The sequence below is a fragment of the Lissotriton helveticus genome, chromosome 4_1 (assembly GCF_964261635.1).
Source record: "Lissotriton helveticus chromosome 4_1, aLisHel1.1, whole genome shotgun sequence".
NCBI classification, from domain to species: Eukaryota; Metazoa; Chordata; class Amphibia; order Caudata; family Salamandridae; genus Lissotriton; species Lissotriton helveticus.
In genome coordinates this window covers 1,176,163,993-1,176,179,096 of record NC_136063.1, presented here as the reverse complement: position 1 = coordinate 1,176,179,096, position 15,104 = coordinate 1,176,163,993, and the positions used below count along the sequence as shown (strand labels likewise).

Genomic DNA, 15,104 nt, shown 5'->3' with positions numbered 1-15,104 from the left:
AGCACCAGAAGGAGCGCGCTGCCCAAATATTAGGTTCATGGCATCATAAAACTCTGGGAGTTGGGCGGGGGTTGCTCCAGGTACCGGAAACTCAGGGAGGCAGGGTGTCAGCCTAGCTGCTGGCTCAACCGCGGGGTCAGGCCTCGAGTGGCGATGCGCCCTCGTTTAGTCAGTTGACAGATAAGGACAAGTCGAAGATGGGTTTGGCCTCTTACTCTTCTTCTTTTTCTGGAACTTACCAGAATGGCTCAACGACTTGGAATATGTTGACGACCCTGGGCTCCGCAAACGCTCCTAGGGCCTTCCTCTCGCAAGGCAGTCAGACAGGCTTTCAGGTCATGGTCCGCTCGAGGCAATAACGCTGCAGGTAAATTACCGACATCTGTCAGTGACAAGCGCCACAGGGATTGAAGCTGGCCTTCCTGGAGGACATCCCTGCCATGCCAGAAGGTAAGACCTCAAAAGACTGACAAAATGGCAAAAAAACTCTTCCCGGATCTGCGCTGACTGGGACAGAAAGGAAAGAACTGAAGCCAGTGCGCCTGGGTGGTACCTATAAAGGCACCGCAAATATAAGGTTGGGCAGAGTGAAAAAAAAAACTCTGCAGCGCTATGTGGCAGAGTGCATTTGAAAAATGCCACTCGCTGTAATTTTCAGTGCTGGGTGTTTGTCCGCGGTGTGAAATGATCACAAACGTAACCATGCACAACGCAAGCAGGCGCTACTTCCTTTCTGCAGCTAGAGTAGAGATTCTACTCGAGCGAATGCCTTCTCAACACGAACGACGGTTTCTCAAAGAGAGCGATCGCCAGCATACGAGGCCACCTGCATTCAGAAATCAGACCTCCAGCATTGAAAAATCTCGCCGTGAGGTTGATTTCCCTTGCTCGCACTCACCTTGACGATAAGCACAAATAAGGAAAAATCTCGCTGGGAGGTGGATTTTCCTCTCTTGCACTCATCAACTTGATGTTGGTGAGTGAGGAAAAAACTCCGCTTGGCTATGTGGAGCAGAGTTTTTCGGAACTCTGTGAGCTCCGTGTAACCCGGAGAGCGGAAAAATCTGCAAACTCAGCGAGCAGAGCAGAGTTCACTGTCCAGACTTATGCAAATGTAATTTTCAGTGCAGAGCCAAATAACACCACCTATAGGCGTACAGAGGAACTACTCAAGGAAAACTTCCGGATCTAGTCTGACGCTTGGAGAAAATTCAAAAGGAAAGGAATCTGCGGCTAGAAGTGGCTATCAGATAGAGAGAATAACCATTTTCAGCAAAGCTTGACAGCAACAAAAAAATAAGAATCCTAAAAAAGGGTATAGCTTCAGGGGATGCTTTCTCCCATGTCCTTACAAAGACAAAAGGCAGAATATTAGCAAATGGGCTGGAATTGGTGTTGGCATAGTTAGGAAGAGGGACCGGCGACAAGAGGAAACATTTCCAACTGATATCTTTTGGAGAAGCGTTGGTCAGTCCTGCCTGCAATACATGTATTCCTAACTACATGAACAAAGGGACAATAAAAGCAACAAATTGACTGTAATACGATTATCCTATCCTTTGTACATTATGATTGATTTGGGGGAAGGATGGTGCCAAAAGTGTATAAAGGACTGTGTATACTGCTGATCAAGTTTACCTACTTGAACAAATGCTTAGTCAGGTAATAAAGTGTATCTATGTTGTTAACACAAAAAAGAAAATAATATGTATGAGCAAGTGGGAGCCTGAAAAGATCATAGCACCAGGTAAGCCTGCACAAACGCATAACACACCACTTCCATTGCCACATAATTAGCAGGTTCTCTTCATTTTATTTGCATATTTGAATCATTGTCCCTGTTTGCAATTGTTCATAAGGTTCTACTTAACACAATAATACCTAGCATGTTTATATTTTCTATGTATAACAATATATAGTACTATGAACTGACTCATAACCTATAATCCTATAGTTTAATGTATTTTATACGGTGTCAATGATAGTGTGCTACTGGTCACATCACAAGGAATGTGCTTGTTCAGATTAAAATTTGCTGATTTGAACACTGGTCCCAGAAAAACAAAACTAATTCAAAGAAGAATGAGAACTAGAACTATGAAAGCATGCCACATTCCAATTCAAAAGTAGAACAGAACAAGCAAGTCATCCATCCAGATAATACTACATAAAGTTTTACATGCAGCTAATGACAAAACTAAAAGCATATGGTTTGCACAAAGTGACTAAGCACATGCAATGATAAGCAGTCTCATCAGTTGAAATTGGGCAAGGCAAAATATCTGCTCCATCACACAGTTCACAGAATTTAAAAAAATAAACATTTCACACAAAATACAATGCACTTACCTCAAACATTCTTGCAGCAGTACATCTAACAAGTGCTGATGTATGGACAACTCCATACCACAGTACAGTTAGCAGCAATTCATGGTATGCTGGATTGGCACTGCAATAAAAAAGATAAAAGTACCTTACACTAACTTTAAATCTTGGTCCGTAGCCTCTTTCAAATCATCAGTTTGTGAGTATTGCGGTCATCTAGTGGTGAACTGGAGACTCCTTTGAGAGTTGTTACTACAAATCTTGGTACATCGCCTCTTTGCAAGCCCTTACCAGTTGATTTAACCAGTGTGAATCGTCTTATCTAACGTTAGGGGTCAGAGGGAGAAAGTGGATAATAGGAAAGCACCTACAAACTAGGAGTAAAACAGTTACCACGAAGGTAACCGTATCCTACTCTTACATACAGGTAGCTACCAATACTCAACCTGACTAAATTCCATGGCAACTGAGAGTAAGAAAGGTAAAAAGCCAGAATCAAATAGGTTATGGTTTAACCAGTAGGTTGTAGAGATCGTTCTGGTAGAGCTTTACACCACTCCAGGAAGAATCCACAGCAGTGTTACGACCACAAGATGTGTATGGGATAGTCCACAGAAATAACTGCATATGTCTCTGACATATCCATGCTTGCAGAATACAGCTAATGTTTTAGTGGTGGGACTGTGTGCCCTGCCATGTATTGGGGTGATGTGGAGCTTCACGTACACTGCAGCAATGGGTGATGTTTTAACCACCTTACAATGGTGGTCTCAGCAGCTCGGCCAGAATCCAGATAAATGCACAAAGCAAACTTTAAGTCCAGACTGTCCCAAGTCTCCTCAGCTAAGGAAACAGAGTTATATAAAAAATAAAGCTAGGAGAACAACTGTTTATTTGGACAGGACTTTTGTTAAGGAGGGTGAATCCAGAGAGCTACCCAGGCTCTATGGAACATTGAGAAAGTCTCGGTACAAGGGCTTGTAGCTCACTTAAACTAGTCAACGCAATGGCTAGAAAAACAACATCTTCAAAAATGAAGGCACATGTCATAAAAGGCTGTTGTTTCGAAGCAATATGAATCAACCCTGCAAGGAAAAGGCGCAGGTCCCACCTGGGCTTGGAACAACGGACTGAAGTGAATTAAGTTAGTCTGTGACTCTTATTCAACACGTTGGCTGATTATAAGGACTCCCCAGACAAGTCAGGCACCAATGGCTGGGAGGTAAGGCCACCAGCACACCTGAATCACCAAGGTGACAATAAAAAAATATTTCATTGATCACTCAGCATCTGCGAAGGGGCTGCAGGTATTCCCTGTAGCCCAGTGAAAGACCTCAGTGATTTGCACTCATTCTAGGGTTTGTTATAAAACATCCGAGCAAACATCAGGCCCTCCATTCAGACAGTGTGATAACAATTGCTGAGAAATAATGGCACCTCAGGTGGAATGCCGCCAGTCCTCAATTAGACGGCATTTCCTGGAGGATCTCCCTGGTAGCGAGATGAGAGAAGATACCTCATAATGTCAGTTCTGGTGCTTATGATCCTTGTAGTGAGGGAGACTAGCTAGAAAGAGAAGGCTATATTATAATGCCCATGCCCACAGAGCCAGCGAGAGCTGTGTAAAGTAAATGTTTTCTGAGGCAGAGTGTTGTGATGCTGTGTGTGAGTGAGAATCAGTATTACTTTTTAATCTCACCGCTAATAGGAGCTGGATCAATTTTTAAGAAAGGGTTTCAAAGATGATACAGTCATCTCCAAAATATTTAAGTACAGGAATGTATCTGTTTTGTCCCAGAACACAATGAATAAAAGTTCCCTGAAGTATACCCCTCAACCCAAACAATACCGGAGGATTGATTGTGGAGGCGAGCTGCAGAAATAGTGGAATCTTCACCAAGGAGACAACCCATATAGTTTGTTTTTGTGACTAGCAGTGGCAATAGAGGAACCAGCTACTCACAACCACCACCCTTCGAGAGGCGCAGGTCTCAGAGGATAGTACCAAGGAGGGAGACTACTTCAAAGGGAAGTAATTTCTTAGCAAGCTTTGTTTTCATCTGAAGTGCCTGAGAAAGAGGCAGCCATACTAGAGATATAAGAGCGGCTGGGAAGAGTAATGGTTTTCTCCTGGGGCTCTAGATTTAGTTTCAAGGATTTGTGTAAAAGGCAGCTGCTACACACTGACAGCCAAAGTTCATGGTGTTGGCAGGGTGATGAGACACGTGCAGTTTATATTCTGCCATTACATTGCCTAGTTTGAGCTTGAACTTGTTCTCCTGGGAGAGCCCAGGAGTAAGGAGTTACACCTGCTGCATTTGTACTAAAGATGGAGTCCACGGATGCCCACAATAGCAATAGCATTTCCTCTCTGCCTCCCATAAGCACAAGACTGGCACAGAAGTAGCACTGGGATCTTAATGGAAAGTAGTTACAAAGTCTTGACCACAAGAGGATAGTCCAGCCTTGTTAAATGAAGGACCAATGTTCTGCTCTTCCAAATGAGTTATCTTGACAGGAGGCCTGGAATATGTATCCATGGGGGATGGTCCATTTTTGATGGAGCAGCTTGGACAAACAGGAGCAAGGTCAGGACTTGCAGGTTGATCAGGACCCACTAAACAAATGCCTGTGGCTACTCCACTAATGTTAGAAGCTGGTTAGAAGTTGTATCAGAACAACAGAGACATGCAACAGGTCTTAGGGATGCTATTCATGCTCAAGAGCATTGAGAAGAGAATGCAAGCTGAATATTGAGGGCAGCAACAAGGCAAAATCTGCAGACAACTCACAGGGTAGAGAAGTAGGTTCCTAAACTCCTGATCCAGCTGCTCCTGATCTGCAGGGTCAGGTGGCGATGTGAATCCATTATGTTAGACATGAAGTACACAATCTTTGAATGAGTTGGTTAAAGGGACAGCCAGGTGAGGTATGGGGTAGTCTACGGGAACTGAGTCTTGAGAAGTCAAACAGCCGGTACCTAGCGTAGGCTCCTGAAAGCCATGAAGCTCTGCCAGGAAAAACTGTCCCCTGGTAAGTGGGCCAGTGGAGAAGGTGGATGGAGCATATACTACTTGGTGCAGTGCAGAGCACATTTGGTGTTGGAGTGACATCCCAATAGGACCGGAGAGGCTGAGTGTCCAAAGAGGGTCCAGTGACGGTGTCAATGGTACAGAACTAGGATTACAACATTTCATTCTGCATTGTAGGATCTTCAGTGATAATTATAAATACAGAATAGAATAGCAAACTAATCCCAAATCATGCTGTTGTCAAACAACAGCAAAAAGATACAACTTGGTACAGTTCACTGAAAATTAAAACCTTATCCTAAAGTATACAAAACCTGGTTGACTAGAACGTTAGCTCATGAATTCTCATTTTAAATGGCAGTGTTTTGTGAAAGTGTGAATAGAGTTCCAGGTGACTGTCATATCTCTGGTAATGGGACAATCCGCCATTCCTCATGTAGAATGATCTCTAGGTTTGCCACAAAGAGACTTGTTGGCTAACTGATAGCAAAAACCAATGTTCAAGACTATATATCAGACAATGGATTATTTGGAGAAACCCTTGCCAGTATGGACAAGACCTTAATTGACAAAGTTGGTTAGTTTCAACTAAGACCTTCCTATTTTCTAGGAAGTCGGGTTAAATAACAAGTACGAGTGGTGCGCGCGTGAGAGAGAGGGGGAGCAGGAGGTGAGCCCGGGAGTGGGGCAAACGTGCGCAGTCTGCTAATTTTCAAGCACTGCACTCGTGCTTGTGGCGTGCCCCGGCTCGCTCCCGCAAGGTGGGTATTGCCACCCTGCGCTTCAATCTCACAAGATTAATATCCAACCAAATGAAATGCTACCAATGTGTGTTTTAGCAGCTGATTGAAAGCAATTACAGCTCTTCAGTATTTTCTAGGATGTCGGGTTAAAAAACAAGTACAAGTGGTGCACGCATGAGAGAGAGAGGGGGAGCAGGAGGTGAGCCCTGGAGTGGTGCGTGCGCAGTCGGCTCATTTTCAAGCACTGCACTCGTGCTTGTGGTGCTCCCCTGCTCGCTCCTGCAAGGTGCATGCCGCCACAAGCACGAGTGTGTGCTTGAAAATGAGCAGAGCGACGGCTAAAGGCCTCCTATTCAGCGCATGCGCCCTGCGTAGGCGAGACCTAAAAATCAATATGGATATCGATGAATGGACAGCAGAAAGGTTTTATATAATGTATTTACTAAAGACAACCTGCCATGTAAGAAGGACTTTTATGAAAAGACCAGCAGCAAAAAAGCTATGTCTTGATTGATTGTCAATGTTAAATAGAGATCGGGACAAGTGCAGCAAAGTACAACTCCATATTCATGGAGCAACCACCAAGAATTCACAAGCTCACATAATTACAAAGAACGCATTAGGAGTAGTCGATAGCTTTATTCTCTGATATCATACGAGACAAAAGATGACCTCACAATGATTTAAGACTTTCAGGTATAAGGACCACCAAGAAAAAACAAGCATTAGACAGGCCAACTCACTCAAAGATAATCACTAATAATATTTTTCACTTAAATATAGTCACAAAAATAACTTATAATAATTGTTACTATATTTAAGTGAAAAATATTATTGGCAATTATTTGTGTGCGAGTTGGCTATATCATCATTAATTGCTATAATTTTTCTGGATTCTTTATGAATTGGTACTGGAAATAATGAATTTTTGAAAATATAAAGATTGTATTACATGAAAATTAAATAACAGCATTAATTTTTTCTGGCATATGTGTCTTTTGTAATGCACGGCATTTTTACATTCGGTTTCAGTAGAATAATAAATGGTTCAATGTGAAGAGACATTGAGAGACACCTTGCAATACTTGGACAGCTCAATGGCCCACAGAAACATCCAAATGTTCCGAAAGAGACTTAAAGATGATTTCTGAAAATTCTGAGGGGCACGGTGGTAGGAATTGGCAGCCAGTAAAGAGAGAAACCATCTGCTATGATGTTCAAAACATGATGCTTCTTCCTAGAGCCGGTGTAGAGTTGATGTACATTTAGACGCCGAAATTAGACAATTATGGCCGAGACAAGCAGGAAGACGCGCCGAAACAGACACATGCAACTGTACAAGATTGTACCTGCTACATAGGGTGCGGGGGAGGGGGGGGGGGGGTTACTCGTGCTTTCTGTACATGTGTGTCTGTATTATACTGACTGTGGTTCAATCGTACAGAATCCTGTGGCTGTATGTGGCCCGTCCAGGCAGTTTGTTTACTACTTTGCTGGCAAAAGCCCAATCAAGTTTGTTGTGGGGAAAAAACACGATGCTCCGGAATATGACAGGCACTATGGTGAATAAGTAAGAGAAATTGACCTTCCTCGGGGTTGTCATGATACTTGTCTGCTGCAGACAGGAGTGGAACTTCCTATGAGGAGTTATGCAGATTTCTGTCTGGGCCTGCCGCATCGGTAGAGCAAACTACAACTTCTGCTACATGAAATCTCTGCTTTCAAAGCAAACAATTCCTTTCCTTCAAAGGCAAAGAGAGCATTAAAAACAATACATGACTGTAATTGCTGAATTAGTCCCGGTTCTCCAATGTTGACGGAGCTGAAGCATTTGCTATTAAAGCCCTTGACTTGCATCTTTCCAGCGATTTCTCAGCAAATAGGGTCTTGCTATAAAAGAGCAGATCCAATAAAATCTGCAGTGACTGACGGTTCCTAGCCAAGCAAGCATATAGATGCAACCAGCCATCGTTGCAACTCTGGTATCCAACATATTTTTATTGAAAAAAGAAATTCCTCTGCAGCCTTAATATGTAAAGAACAAGCAAACCTCTCGGTGCTCAAATGACCTCTATAGAATGAATTTGCTTTAAGGAAAGAGTCCTAGGGTTCCCGGACCTTTTTATTGATACGGCCGGAATCTTTTAGAATATTGCAATCCTCTCCAAAAAGCATGATTTGCTCAACTGTTGATCGCATGTGCAGTCAGCTGGATGTACCTAAACACAGATGTGTGCATTTTCACTACTTTGGATCGGCATACTTCCCATAGAGGCATCGATTTTCATTTTATTGCGCAGCCGGGTGCCTTTGAATTGGCTGATGTGGGTCGCAATCCTCTCTCACGAAGACTACATTCCTTGCTATCTCCATAAGCACTTTACCTCTCCTATTTAAGCAACTATTTTACCTAATTAGAATAGAACCACTTGTTTAAATAGCAGATCAATGTTTTAACACCCTTTTTGTTAGGTGGAGCCTGAGGCAGCGCACATGCGCTGCTCTGGCGAGCTGCTGTAGTGGAGTATGGACGAAAAGCCAAGCCCACTCTCCGCTCATCTTTGTCATTGGCTTGTGTCCTTGTCCTTCGTAAATGCTGGCTTCTGATTTGTAAATAGGCTTGTTGGTCTCTCCTTAGTATCGCCTTGGCTTAATTTGTAACCTCCCATGGCTACTGGCCCCTTTACTTCGGTTGTTACACAGTACCCGTTACTCAGACTTGTGAGCACTATTTTCTTTATTGAGCTTCTCTTACTGCAGGCACTACATGCTCTGCTTACATTCAGCGCACCATGCGTGCTTTCTATTTTCAAGCAGCTGGGACAATGGGGGCCACTTTTTTGGAATGCCTTCCAGCACGTACACACACCAGTCGCAACGTGCTGTTTCACTTATATTAGGCTTGTCTCCCTGTGCTGATTGAATTAAAACAGTCTCTAAGATTACGACATACGCAATTAGATATATAAATCCTATTTAGGATATTTATAAAATATAGCAAATCGGCAAACTTTTTAATTTTCATTTATACCACCCCTATAAAAAGGCTTATATCAGGTCTGGGCCCTGATTACTCTGGAAATATTCGGCCAAACTTTGGGCCTCCTTATGAATGCACACAAGTCTTGCCTGTGGTCCCTGCTGAGGGGTGACCAGCTAGGGACTTGGACGCGGAGGGTCACTGTTGTGCCACATGGCGTTAAATATCTTGGGGTGTGACTCTCGTCGTCTCAACCAGACTCCTGGTCGCAAAATTTAGCTCCCCTGCTACCTCGAATTAAGCAGCAGGCGAACACATGGTCGTCTATGCCCTTGATGCTACTTGGCAGGTCGGCCATTTTTAAAATGTTTTCGCTACCATACTTGCTCTACCAGCCTCAGAATTACCCCTATCCCATACCCTACGCATGGTTCTGACAATCAAATTCAGCTCTTAGCCATTTTCTTTGGGCGGGGTTTCCGCGCGGGTCACTTACGAACCTGTTTTCAATCCACCTACGACGGGGGCACTGCGACCCCAGATGTCCAACTGTATCATGCGGCCTCCCACCTCTTGGTCCTCAAATACTGGTGGTATGGGGACCGGCGGGATCCTGCATATGGGCTCGAGCGATGGCTGATGGACCCCAAATCATTACACATGATATTCTACTCCAATGCAGTGCTTGGCGTGTTGCCGCCCACGACCACAACTATCTTTGCGATCTGGCGACAGGCTTTGGGTAAGATCGGTTGGTGGGGTAAACTTTCCAAAGAGACTCCCCTTTGGCACAATGGTCACCTGCCGCAGCTCCTCGAGCTTCCTGGGTTCGCAGGCTGGGATGCTATCGGTATACCTATGATCGGGGATCAGGGGTCAGACTCTCAAGTCATTCCAACAATTGCAGGCTGACTTTCAAATGCCCCGTTCTCAATTCTACAAATACCTTCAATTTCGCCATGCCTTTTCCCCCCATCTCACACAATATACAATTCCAGACTTAAGCCCTATTGAGGCCAAGGTATTAATGGGCGAGATGGGCGCTCACAAAATCACAGCGCTATATCGTACCCTAGTCATTCATAGTCCTAATACTCTTCATAGGACGAGGGAGGCTTGACAGAGTGACTTGGATCCCCCCCGATGAAGATGACTGGCTGGAGGCTTTGGAATCCCCGCGCGGCCATAGCAGCACTCATACAATTCAAATACCTCCATAGGGCATACTTTACGCAATATCGGCTCTGCGGCGCTGGGATGAGCGCTTCCCCCTCTCCCCTTCTTGTCTCCAGTACGATTCAGCCGAGGACACCTTCCTTCACACGGTCTGGGAATGCTCAGCCCTGGCCAGATTCTGGCGGGGTGCTGACCTGCCTTTTCGAGGTCCTTGGGTGGGATATCCCACATTCACCGTGCTGAACCATGCTTCATATCACTGACGAAATTGGAGGGAACAGATATAAACACCATTTGCTATTCCCAGAGCTTACCCTTGCTAAGTGTGACGTTGCCAGGGCATGGAAAGCGACTTAACCGCCCTCGGTTGGGGCCTGGAAGCGTGGCCTTGACTTTTCCATGGGACTTGAAATCCCAATTTTTAAGGAGCGCAGCTGCCCTCAGAAACACCCAAAAATATGGAAGCGATGGGACGACCATCGCGGTCTTTTCCTTAAACCAGTTGCCCCTGCGCAAAGCATTGAAGATGTGCCCTGTTGACTGTAGTATTGATATTTGACTCATGAATAACTGCAGGATATGTTGATCAGGTGACACTTTTTTTTGGATGTAATGTTCATTTTGTATAGATCCTGTTTTATATACCCTCATGTTGCAGAGGGTCTCATTGTAAAACGTTGGCATCCTTACTCTTGTTATATTGCATATGCGATGCTTGGCCCTGGATATTGGGCCTCTATTGTCCGTCAACAATAAAACTTGATAGAAAAAAAAGGCTTATATTTTTCATGTTATGAAAACCTGCCACTGTTTTTTACGTCAATCATGAATTCTGACACTTTAAATTAATATATGCCATGGTAATGATGCCCGGTCCCGTATTTCAAAGAACAACACTGCCCACCCAAAGATGGCGGGGAGCGAACCGCAACTCTTTACCTTACCATTCCTGCCTCTTTTGCTTCCGGTGACTTTGAATGACTGGCTCTTTTCATACAAGCTTTCTGCAAAGTCCATAGCAAATGTTAAATTCAAAGCACTGTGTCCCTGGCTAAGCCCTAAAACAACGTGTTTGAAAATTCATTGCCAGGTTTTGGAATACGGAAGTTATCGTTGTAACATAAGTGCATGCTGCTATTACTAAAGCCAATGGGCTTTAATAGGTTTTCCTGGAAATTCAAGTGGCAGAGTTGTGTATTTTAATATAACAAAGGTGCTCCTTTTGCCACCTATCGATCAGCAGGGTTGCACTCAAACTGCCTCTCAGGGGGGTCACCACATAATGGCGAGCTAACGCTCTCAAATGAGGATGCGCTAAGCGATGGGCAAAAGGCGTGATTTCATTGTCAACATCTGTCAAGTATCAGTTATAAACCTGGCATTACCATGACCCTGCAGCGCATCTCCCAGTCATATCTGTTAATTGGAGCTGTTTGAGCCTTCCTTTGGTGGATGATCTGGCTGGAACATCTGGCAGGTGGGCTGGCCGGAAAATCTGGCAGGTGGGCGGGCCCGTCATGCCTCCTGATGGTGACTGACAGCAGCAGATGTGAGAAAGTCTGGAGGGAAGTCTAGATTACAGTGTCCAACAGGCATGGTATTTCTCTGGTGAAATTATAGCTACGTTTGCTTATTTTTGTCACCTATCCTGCTCAGCCAGGGTGCTTTCTTAAGTTCTTACTGAACTTGTGGTATTCTCTTGGTTATTGTCTCCAAGTCTGATGTGTCTTTAATATGTACTACCGGATATAATCTTCTTCATCGGTTCAGACATACTGGAAACACTGTCTGTTCTCTTAGGAGCTGATCATTGATTGCTCTATTATTTCTGTCCAATGCTTGCTTTATATATATATATTTTTTATTTTATACAGTGCAAGCATCCTGCCCAAAGGCAGCGTGCATCTGTTCCCAGCCGTCCATCTGCTTAGACTTTGAGTTTTATATTAGGTCGAGCCTGGGTACTGCATGCGCTGCTGCAAGGCATGCAGAAGTATGGCTTTGAAGCCGCGCCCACTCTCCGCCCATATTTGTCATTGGCTTGTGTTATTGTCCTTCGTAAATGCTGGCTTTCGATTGGTTTATAAGCTTGTTAGTCCTTTCTTAGTCCCGCCTTGTCTTCATTTGTAGCCTCCGACGAGGACTGGCCCTTTTACTTCGGTTGTTACACGGTACGTCTTCTTTAGTCTGTAAGCACTAGTTTCTTTAATGACCCTCTCTTATTGCAGGAGGGTCTCTCGTGCGCAGTTGTGACCACCTCTGCTTGTACATGCTTTCTTTACTTGCCACAGGCTGAAGGATTCCCGGACGATTCATTTGCCAGTGCTACATCTCTGCAGCACATGCTTCAAGTAAGTGGGACGCTGCACTTCAAGCGAAGCTTGTAAAATGTAATCAACTCTGTCTCACCGGCTGCAATGCAATAGGTCTCGCATTTGCGAGAGTTTAGCCTATGCGCATTGTAAATGACAATGCCTTTTATTTATATTTTATAAACCAAAACATAAATAAAAGGCATTATCATTTTCAATGCCAATCGCTCAAACTCGCATAAATGCGAGACCTACCGCATTGCAGATGCTTGTTTTGTATACTACTCTATAGTTTGTTATATCCAATAATGTGTGCTACTTGGGCCTCTTGTTTCCTACTGACAACATAAATTCACCGTTATATTTTGTAATTGCTCATTATAACCCAAATAGTCATAAAGACAACCTAATTTAAAACTCACAAAATCCGGCAGAGGTATGATGTATCTGCGCCTTAGAAAGGGAGGCATAGGTCGGGCTGTGTATCATTTAATCCTCTTCAAGCCCAAAGTAACCCCATATGAAAACGTCTGCATTGTTTTAAGCACAAGAATCAGATCTTAAACGTACAACAAGATTACAAGAAGATCAGATACATTGAATCGTCTTCAGTTGCTTGATTGAATATCTTTTATGTATTCTAGCGTTGCTCAAAATGAAATTGTTGAAGAACGATTAATACAAATCTGCGCCCTTTCTGTTTTACTTGTAGAATATACTATAGTTTTTATTAACTGAATTCAATTACCTTTGAACCTTCACTTACATATATGTCTTAATGCTTGTTTCTTCTCTGCAAACTCACACATGTGCCTTTGTGCTGCTGTAGTTTGTAAGTCAATTGCTATTTCGTTTTGTGCTGCCGAAAGACCACTAGAGCCTTAGCATTAATGCCCACTAACACCCATTTAAAATGAGATTACAAGTTGTTATCCTGTGCTGTACACTGTACATTTCAGCTACTCTGTTCAGTAAGATCTGTTTAACAGTCTCATTCTGAAGTTGGCATCCTGAAGCGACTGTTTCAGAAAGCAGTAGAATCAGCTCTTGCTAGCAATACTTAAACATCTTTCCAGGGCCTTCTTGCATTCTTCCCACTAGAAGAGGCTGGCACTTGCTTAATAGCGCCTATTTGTATGTTTCTTTTTTAAATCATGCGCCCACTCACTTGGAAAAAAAACGTGTATATATGTAGCAATAACATTTATGGATTCATAACTACATGCTCAAAGTGATTGGAGGCGAAATTGATTAATAAATTGCTTAACTTCTTTTTTAATGTTAATGGGTTATTTTGCATTACATTTAGACTTTTATGCACTATCCATAGCGTTTATGCTTTCTTTTACACTATATTCATATAAACAATTTGCTTTAGCTACTAAGTAAAGTTTTTGTTTAAAATATCTTTTCTATTATATGAAAAACAAACAAAACAATGTATAAAAGCATCAGGCGAATGAGTTATAGCAACATAGCAAGGTTAGAACTGTCATTCGTACATTAACGTAAATACAATACAAAAAATGTTTTTTCCCCTTGGGGATCACAGGGACTCCAGTGCTTCAACAACTAACTGTCTCGCTGGGGGTGTACAAAGATCGCCCCGGTAAGTATTCCAAGCCCCCCAAATCTTCCCTACTTCTCCGGGCAACCCCTAGCCATATATACAGCCCTTTTTCTAAACATACACCAGTCTAGATCCTGGGACCACTTGGCAGGCTGGGGTGGCTGACTGAATCCCCACAATTGAGCAATGTTACGCTTCGCCACCATACAAGCCAGCGTCCCCCACTGTTTCTGATATCCAATCAGATCAGTGGGTTCCCATATGTTCAATATACATCTACGGGCCTCCGGTCACATCACCTCCCTCAGCACATCTTTAATCACATTGTGTATTTTCATCCAATAGGTTTGTATCTCCACACAGTGCCATAGAATATGCATGAAAGTGCCCAATTCACCACACCCCCTCCTACAGTCTCCACTTGCTGCTCTCCCCATGTGCACCAGTCTAGGCCCAGTAACGTATGATCTATGTAAAATTTTAAGTTGTACCAGTCAGAGCCTCATCTGAATTGCAACCACCTTGGGGGAGGAAACCGCCTCTACCCAATCTTCATCATCCAACTCCAATCCATCAACCCCCCACGCTTCCCTAATGCTCCCAAGAGGATCTTCCATATTATTAATCAGTTTCTTATAGATCATGGAAATGGTTTTCTCTGGGAGTGGACCGTCAAGCACTCTGTCCTCAAGGGGGGTGGGGGGGGGGGCGGTGGGGGGGGGAGGCCTCCGGTAGTTCTGTGCCTAGGGGTATGTGGGCCAGGAGGGCATGTCTAATCTGCCGATAGCGGAAGTGTTCATTATCATGTAGTCTATATTGGTTTTGAAGAGATTCGAAAGTCTGCACACAGCCCTTCCCCCATACGTCCTTGATCTAACTAATTCCAATAAGGTCACATTTGTCAAAACCTTTCGTCCTCCACAGGCTCCCAAGCTTCTCTGAGTTAAACAGGGGGGTTGCCATCGT

General features: G+C 43.8%; 1 protein-coding gene across 9 annotated transcripts in view; it reads right to left on the bottom strand.

Moving 5' to 3' along the window:
• RELCH (RAB11 binding and LisH domain, coiled-coil and HEAT repeat containing) overlaps nt 1-15,104 on the bottom strand; it is an 878,561-nt gene that overhangs the window by 177,427 nt on the left and 686,030 nt on the right. For all 9 annotated transcript variants that reach the window (XM_078687764.1, XM_078687757.1, XM_078687759.1 and 6 more), the window contains one exon: nt 2,350-2,449. In XM_078687764.1, coding sequence (XP_078543890.1) covers nt 2,350-2,449 — 100 coding nt within the window. The remainder of the gene's footprint in view (nt 1-2,349; nt 2,450-15,104) is intronic.